A 9,029-nucleotide genomic window follows, 5' to 3' on the forward strand; every position below is an offset into this window, starting at 1 on the left:
TCTGCTCCTATGATGCTGCTTGGCCTGCTGTGTTCATCCAGCCCTGCACCTTGTTGTCTTTGACACAAATTGTATCTATTTTAATGCAAGAGCTTGACTGGTGAGGCAGATGAACTTACAGCATTGATCAGCACATGGGAATATGATACAGTTGCATGCACTGAGATATGGCTGGGAAAAGGGCAAGACTTTTTTTTTTCCCCTATTCATTTGTGGGATGTGGGCGTCACTGGCTGGTCAGCATTTATTGCCCATCCCTAGTTGCCCTTGAGAAGGTGGTGGTGAGCTGCCTTCTCGAACCACTGCAGTCCTCCTGCTGTGGGTTGACCCACAGTGCTATTAAGGGAGGGGATTCCAGGATTTTGACCCAGCAACAGTGAAGGAACGGCGGTATATTTCCAAGCCAGGATGGTGAATGACTTAAAGGGGAACTTGGAGGTGATGTTGTTCCCATATGTCGGATGCCCTTGTCCTTTGAAATGGAAGTGTGCATGCTGAGGATCTTTGGTGAATTTCTGCATTGCATCTTGTAGATAGTACACACTGCTGCTACTGAGTGCTGGTGGTGGAGGGAGTGGATGCTTGTGGAGCTCAGTGACAGCTCAATGGTCCAAGGCATAGAATTCTCAGGCAGTATAGGAGCAGAAGTAACAGAGGTGAGGGTATTACATTATTGATAAAGGAAACCATCACTGCTGTAATGAAGGAGGACATCGTAGAAGGGTCTTTGAATGAGGCCATCTAGGTAGAGCTTTGAAATAAAAAAAAGGGGCAATTACTTTGCTGAGGTTATACTACAGACCACCCAACAGTCAGATGAAGATAGAGAAGCAGATATGTAAGCAAATCACAGAAAGAGATGAGAGAAACAGGATTATCATTGCATGGGACTTCAACTTTCCTGGACCGCCTTTGTGTGAAAAGATCAGAAGGGATGGAGTTTGGAGTTGTTGGTTGGTTTGCCGAGTTGACTGGTTTTCATGCAAACGTTTCGTCTCCCTTCTGGATGACATCATCAGCACTGTGTAGCCTCCAGTGAAGCGCGGTTGTTCTGTCCCACTCTGAATTTATATGATCCGGTCTGTCATGGTGTGCAGTCTTGTTTCCGGTTTTGTACCGCAGTGGTATGTCGATGGGGTCTATTCCAACATGCTTGTTTATTACATCAGTGGTTGAAAACCAGGCCTCCAGGAATTCTCGAGCTCATCTTTGTTTTGCATTTCATAGTACTGAAACTTTGTCCCAGTCAAATTGGTGTCCTTCTATGTCAGAGTGCATTAAAACGAGGGAGAGTTGGTCGTGCTATTTTGCTGCGAGTTGTGTTCATGTATCTGGATTTCCTGCCCGTCTGTCTTATATAGTGTTTCTCGCAGTCGCTGCATGGTATTTTGTATATCACATTTGTCCTGCTTATCATAGGTATGGGGTCTTTAGTCTTTGAGAGTAACTGGCAAAGTGTGGCTGTTGGTTTGTGTGCTATCCTTATTCCAAGATGTCGTAGGAGTCTTGCAGTCAGTTCTGATGTGTTTCTAACATAGGGTAGTGTGACCCCTGTGTTGGGACGTACAGTGTCTTCTTGGTGTTGTTTGTTTGCCAGGCATCGGCCAGCGAAGCTGTTCGGATAACCCTTGTTTGCAAAGACTTTGTTTTTGTGCAGCTCCGGTGTGTTGCAGTGAGTTATCGCTTGTTTAGACAGAGACTTGACACAGCTCTGTTTGTGGACGCTGGGGTGGTTACTGTTCAGGCCAAATCCTGAACTACAACAGTAACCAGTAACTGAACCAACCAACAACTCCAACCACAACCCGAGCTACAGATCTTTGTTAAAGCATGAAGGATGGAATTTTTAAGGTGCACCCAGGAGATGTTGTTCCAATACGTAGATAGTCCTACTAGAAATGGGGCTGTGCTAGACTTAATCCTAGGGAATGAAGCTGGTCAAGTGGTTAAAGTTTCAGTGGGTGAGCATTTTGGGGATAGTGACCATATCTGTGCAAGTTTCAAAGTCATCACGGAAAGGGATGCATCAAACAGCAATGCTGAGTCAAGTGGAGATTTGCACTGCCCATGGCACTCTTCACTTCTGTCAAAATTCTTTGAGAACAGATTGCATCAAGGAAGACACTTTCATCAAGTTTCTTGCTTGGTTTGGTAATCTCTGTACTCAAAGTGCCTACTTTCCCAAGACAGCCATACAGGGAAAGGCTTCCAAATGGGATCGTACTCTCAACTACAACCCCATATAAGCCAGGGCGGCATGGTGGCTCAGTGGTTAGCACTGCTGCCTCACAGCGCCATGGACCTGGGTTCGTTTCCATCCTCGGGTGACTGTCTGCGTGGCAATTGCACATTCTCCGTGTCTGTGTGGGTTTCCTCCCATAGTCCAAAGATGTGCAGGTTAGGTGGATTGGCCATGCTAAATTGCCCGTAGTGTTCAGGGGGATGGGTCTGGGTGGGATGCTCTGTGGGGCAGCGTGAATTTATTGGGCCGAAGGGCCTGTTTCCACACTGTAGGGATTCTATGAACTTCTAAGAGTTTCCCGATTGTAGGATCGACTTGAAAAGACTTTAAATTTTCTGAACGTATAATTGCATATGTCCCTCCATTACATGTGTACACTGTTTCCTCCAATTCAACCTTTGACACCTGGGCAGCACACTAACTGTCATGAATCTTCATGGGAGCAATCTCAAATGACTGCCTTTTCTTAAAGTCTCAAACTAATCTCTCATCTTGCTTTCGTTCAGATTCAGAAAACTGCAATCACATCAGCTGCTCTACCAAATTCATGGCACACACACATCACCGTGCCACAGATATCATTCCTCATGCCAAAACATGAAGGGAGGATCACAGATGTTCCTTTTCATTTCTTGGGGTAGGAGGGAGCAAAGTAAAGATGGGAGAGCAGGAAAGATTGGGGGTCAATCTTTGACTTTAAATGGGAATCAAAAAAGTAAATATTATATGAATTCTTACTGATTTAAAATGTCCTTTTTTAAAAACGATAACCAATTTAACCTCTTCTAAAAGCTGAATGTATCTGTAGGAAAGTGATTAAGACATCAAGACATTATTCCAAAAATAAAGCCAAGAAAGAGTGCTACTATATATTTTTTAAAAACCCAGCATTTTAAGCCTTGGTTGCAAGTCAGAACTGTCTGTTATTTGCATCTGCTTTCCGGAGGCAGCTCTCAGCACAACTATGAGGAACTGATCCAGTCCGTTGTACGAGATAAAATAAAATTAATTGCTTGACTAGAATTGTTCCTCCCTGGTTGCACAGTGGCAGCAATTACAAATAATAAGAGTTCAGAGTGGCAAGTTATGGCCCACATTAAGCTCACCTCATAGCTCGGCCAGTTTCTCATCTCAACTATGTTTATGGGGAGGCCAGAGAGAGTTCGGAAATCAGGAAGCGAGCATTAATTGATTCTCACAAGTACTCAAACCACAGGCTACAAAAAAGCATAGGCAGAAGAAACAACACTTCAAAAAGCAATCATATTATGGACCACACCAAACCCCCTCAAAATTAAGAAGATAGCCTTGACCCTAACTTTTTCTTCTTTTAAAGGCAAGTGCCAGGTGTTGCATTCCGGATGCAATTTGATTGGTCAAACTATCAGATTTGGAGCAAAACACACTTTATTCATACACTAAAGTTAAATTACAATAAAAGAAAAGAAGAAATTGGAATAACTTAAGTCTACTGGAAAACTTAACAGAATAATAGATCATTGTACTACTAAACAGTAACTAAATTGTTCCAGTATCATAACATCCCATAAACGCACCCCTGACAAAGGCAAATCCAGAAAACTTGATTGTCTGACAAGCAATTCTCCAGTCCAGGAAGACAAACATCAAGAGAAAATTCTGAGAGAGAGGGTAGCAGGGGGAGATGTACTGCAGCTTCCAAACCCAGTTTAAAACTCAGCAACAACTACCGAAAATCAAAACTAAAAATCCTGGTTCTGTGGGAGCTTGACCCCCATTGTTCCAACTGTTTTAAAAAAAAACACACGGCCTCACATGCTGTTTACTTTATGGGCTTTCAATAGACAGCTTTGCATCTGTCTTAAAACCTCTCTTCAATGGAAAAACAACAGGACAAAATACCCCTCTTAAAGCGATAGGATCATCAATCATTTAGGAACTTTCATTACAACTCGAAAGTCAACCTTATTCAAACAAATGCTTTCCCATTTAGGCAGGGCGACACAGTGGCTCAGTGGTTAGCACACCTGCCTCACAGCACCAGGGGTCTGGGTTCAATTCCAGCCAGAGTTTGCATATTCTCCCTGTGCCTTCATGGGTTTCTGCTGTACACTCTAGTCTCCTCCCATAGTCCAAAGATGTGCACATTAGGTGGATTGGCCATGCTAAATGTGGGGTTATAGGGTAGAGGGGTGGCTGAGGGTGGGATGCTCCTCAGAAGGTCATTATGGACCGAATGGTCTTGCTTCCACACTGTAGGGATTCTATGAAATGTACATGCTTATCTAACTACCAGACTTCCATCAAGTAAACCATTTATACACTATTAACCCAACAAGCATGCTTCATATGGCATCAGACGATCACATTTTTACCTCAATTCAAGAAGGTGAAGAATTTGCTGGAAAATTATTCACAGTCTCTACTGCAGTAATGAAGAAGTGTTGGAAATTAGGGCAAGAGCTTTCCTGTCCTGCTAACAGGGTAAAGGAGACCTTAAAAATAGCTTCCCTTAACATGTAGATTGAATTCACTGATGTTACAGAATTAGAGATGTTCCTCTTTACAGATACTCAATTTGATGGCTATGAATGAACTGTTGCTTTAGACTTGACTACCGCAAGGCAGCAGGTAATTCATAAAGAAATAAACAAACTTCAAGTAACAGGTTATAAGTAATTAGGTAGTATTGCAGCATTTTTCTCTTTACGACAGGATCTGAGGCACAGAATCGTATCATTCAGCTCTATTAGTCCATGCCAGTATTTTAGACTGTAAGATGCAAGTGAAGAAACAGACCATTCTGCTCATTGAGTCTGCCCAGGAATCCAGAGAGATCACAACTAACCTAATAATCCTCAAATCCAGTTTCCTGCCTTTTCCCCATACCCCTTACTTCCCTTATTAATTAAAACAAAAATCTCTCTCAGCCTGGAAATACTCTTAACGATGCAGACTCAACAGTTCCGTGCAATAAATTCACAAGCTCACTATTGTCCGATAGAAGAAATTCCTCCTCTTCTCTGTATTAATGGGCATACCCTGAGATTATACCCTCAAATCCTAGACTGTCCCACAAGAGGTTTATGCTCCATTTGAGCCCCCTCCTATCTTTCCTCAACTCAATCTGCCATCATAATCTTCTCTTCTCCATCACAGGCTTGTCCGGTTTTCTGCAAAGGTAAATTGATTTACTTTGACCATTCCTGTGCAGTGAGTTCTGCATCGTTGGTAAAGATGTTTCCTCTGAATTATTTACCTATTGGATTTTTGGTTACCATGTATCCTGATGGTCACTGTAAAGGGTCAAATTATTTTACAGGCCCTTGTTACACAGCAGTAGCATCCCTATCTCTGGGTCAGAGGCTCCAAGTTCAAGTCAAAGAATCATAGAATCCCTGCAGTGCCAATAGAGGCCATTTGCACCAGCCCTCTGAACAGCATCTTACCCAGCCCCCTCATCCCTGTAACCCTGCATTTACCATGGCTAATCGACATAGCCTGCACATCCCTACAAGTCCCACCTGCTCCAAAGCATCGTAACATGTCTAAACAGGTTGATTGAAAAATATCAATGATCAATTGATATGAACAAAGAACAATACAGCGCAGGAACAGGCTCTTCATCCCTCCAAGCCTGTGCTGACACATTTTGCCCTTCCATGCGAAGTAAAAACGCTTGCCTTCATTGGAAGGGGCATTGAGTAAAAGGATAGGCAATTTATGCTGCAGCTTTATATGTGAAATCTGCAAGGCCTAAACCATATTTCAAATGTTAACCAAGAACAGAAAATACTGAATAAGCTCAAGGGAGTATGCAATGAATAGTAAGACACTAGGAAGTTCAGGGGAACAGCAGGATCTTGTGGTGTTTGTCTACTAATCCCTGAAGGAAGCAGGACAGGTTAATGGGGTAGTTATGGCAACGTACAGGACGCTTGCCTTCATCAGTCGTGACATAGATTATAACAGCAGAGAGCTTATGTTGAAACTGTACAGGGCTTTGGTTAGGCGAAGTCGGAGTACTGTGTGCAGTTCTGGTCACCTGACTACGGGAAGGACTGGTTGCATTGGAAAGGGTGCAAAGGAGATTCACCAGGACATTGTCTGGGTTGGAGCATTTCAGCTGCGAACAGAGGCTGGATAAGCTCCGGATGTTTTGTTTTTGGAGAACAGAAGGATGAGGATGGAATGTGATAGAGGTGTATAAGATTGCAGAGAGGGGTAGAATCATTGAGTCAGAGCACGGAAACTGACACTTCAGCCCAACTCATCCATGCCGACCAGATTTTCTAAATTGAACTAGCACTTGCTTGCATTTGGTCTACATCCCTTTAAAGCTTTCCTATCCACGTGCACGCAGATGGGATTAGTTTGGAATGGCATCACTGTCAGCACAGACATGGTGGGCCAGAGGAATGTTCCTGTGCTGTACTTTTCTGTGGTCTTTCAGGCACACGGACAGAGTGAATAGAAAACAGCTGTTCCCCTTAATGGAAGGGACAACAACAAGGGGACATAATTCAAAACTGCAAGGCAGGTTTAAAGGGCATTTGAGGAAAACCTTTTTACTGAGAGTGTGAGGAGGGTCTGGAATGCGCTGTCTGGGAGGGTAGCTTCACAACCTTTATAAAGTATTTGGATGAGCATATCATCTTTGCTCATATGAGCAAAGTGTCATAACTTTCAAGGATATGGGCCCAGTGCAGGATAATGGGACTAGTGTAAATAGTAGTGCATTTTTGGCAGTAAGACTTAGAGTCAGAGAGATATGCAACACAGAAACAGCCCCTTCGGTCCAAATCAATCACACGAAGCAGATATCCTAAATTAATCTAGTCCAATTTGCCAGCATTTGGCCCATATCTCTCCAAACCCTTCCTAATCATGTATCCATTCAGATGCTTTTCAATGTTGTAATTGTACCAGCCTCCACCACCTCCTCTTGTAGCTCATTCCATACATGCACCACCTTCCGCATGAAAAAGTTCCTTCTTAGATCCCTTTTATGTCTTTCTCTTCTCACCTTAAACCTATGTTCTCTAATTTTGGATTCGTGGGAAAATGACCTTGGTTATTCACCTTAATAAAAACCCCTCCTGACTTGATAGGTCAAAGGGTCTCTTACAAAGAATACAGCACAGGAACAGGCCCTTCAGCCCTCCAAGACCATGCTGACACATTTTGCCCTTCCATACGAAAATTGTCTTCACTTACAGGATCCGTATCCCTCTATTCCCTTCCTGTTCATATATTTGTCCATGTGCTTATTGAATGCTGCTATTGTGTCTACTTCCACCACCTCCTCTGGCAGCGTGTTCCAGACACTCACCACCCTTTGTGTGCAAGGCAAGTTTTTCACATCTCTTTTAAACTTCCCTCCCCATCACACCTTGAATGCGTGTCCCCTAGTAATTGACCCCTCCACCCTGGGAAAAATCCTCATACTCTCCACTCTATCTATGCCATTCACAATCTTATAAACTTCTATCAGCTTGCCCCTCAATCTCCTGCTTTCCAGGGGAAACAAATCCAGTCTATCCAAACTTTCTTCATAGCTATAAGTCCCCATACCAGGCAACATCCTGGTAAGCCTTTTCTGTACCCTCTCCAAAGCATCCACTTCCTTCTGGTAGTGAGGTGACCAGAACTGTATGCAATATTCCAAGTGTGGCCTAACTAAAGATCTATAAAGCTGCAGCATAACTTGTCTATCCTTTTACTCAATGCCTCTTCTACACTGTATGCTGATAATTATAGAACCATGTAGATCTCGAAAAGCAAACGCTGTTTCTCTCCACAGGTGCTACCAGACCTGCTGAATTTTTCCAGCACTTTTGTTCTTCTTTCAGACCTCCAACACCAACAATATTTTGCTTTTATTAAAAATAACTAAGACATTACATTATAATTACGTCCATTACACAGAACAGTTTAAAACCCGTTAAACGTTTAGACTGCATTAAGTGAGCTCGTCTCACTGATGAGTGGGGCATTCGAATTAGCTTCAGCAACCCCTGTCTGAAGGCCAGCCGAGAAGAGCTTGCTCCACTCTGGTCAAATAGCTACTAGCCCTCTGATTCACACATGAATGACAGGGCGAGGCGACTGGCAGGCAAAAAGGAAGCATAGCTCAATTGGAACGTCTCTTCCGTTCGTCACCACCCCATCGCGAAATAACCCTTTAAAACGATCTCTGGAGAGTAAATGCAAATTTAACTTCCTCCCTACCGCCGACAGTTAAAGCCAGCGACAAACGTAGGACATGAGCTGAACCAGGCCCTACGTTACTGGCACCCAGTAAGTCAGACTTAAACAGGAAACTACGCTTTGGTGGGTGTACTGTCACCGGCGGCTTCTTACCGAATGAATTCAAGAAATCCGCGATCTTCTTGATGCTGCTGGTGATCACTTCAATGTATTCCCTGTTGGCCCAGTCCTGATGGATCTCCCTCTGAACCGGATCCCCCTGCCCCGCCATAGCCCAAGAAACAAACAAGTTCTCCCTCCCCTCCTCTCTTCTCCTCCCGGACCGGAGAGCCCTGATATTGTAATCGCTGTGTTGATTGGACAGAACAACACAAAACCCAACCATCTAGACAATCCTATTGGTCAAATCCGACCCAAGAACGCGAGTTCCTCGAAGGCTATTGGACAGAAGTATGTCAGGTTGCTACATGGCGCTGGTGGTGGGGGAAAGGTGAGACAAGATTTCCCATTGGCAGAACGTAAACGATGGCACCGCCTTTTCGTGGAAATAAAAATCCCATTGGTCAGTCGATTGGCGAGGCTTTTGATTGGTGGAGAT

The 9,029-nt window shown here is 43.7% G+C and overlaps 1 protein-coding gene across 1 annotated transcript in view; it reads right to left on the reverse strand.

The window, feature by feature from the left end:
- The window catches only part of brk1 (BRICK1 subunit of SCAR/WAVE actin nucleating complex), a 15,890-nt gene extending 7,117 nt beyond the window's left edge, over positions 1-8,773 (reverse strand). The window contains exon 1 of the mRNA XM_020510378.2: positions 8,585-8,773. Within this exon, the coding sequence (XP_020365967.1) occupies positions 8,585-8,702 (118 nt within the window). The 5' untranslated portion in view covers positions 8,703-8,773. The remainder of the gene's footprint in view (positions 1-8,584) is intronic.
- Between the last annotated feature and the right edge of the window lie 256 nt (positions 8,774-9,029).

The sequence above is a fragment of the Rhincodon typus genome, unplaced genomic scaffold (assembly GCF_021869965.1).
Source record: "Rhincodon typus isolate 14 unplaced genomic scaffold, sRhiTyp1.1 hic_rhity00000689, whole genome shotgun sequence".
In the NCBI taxonomy this organism is placed as follows: Eukaryota; Metazoa; Chordata; class Chondrichthyes; order Orectolobiformes; family Rhincodontidae; genus Rhincodon; species Rhincodon typus.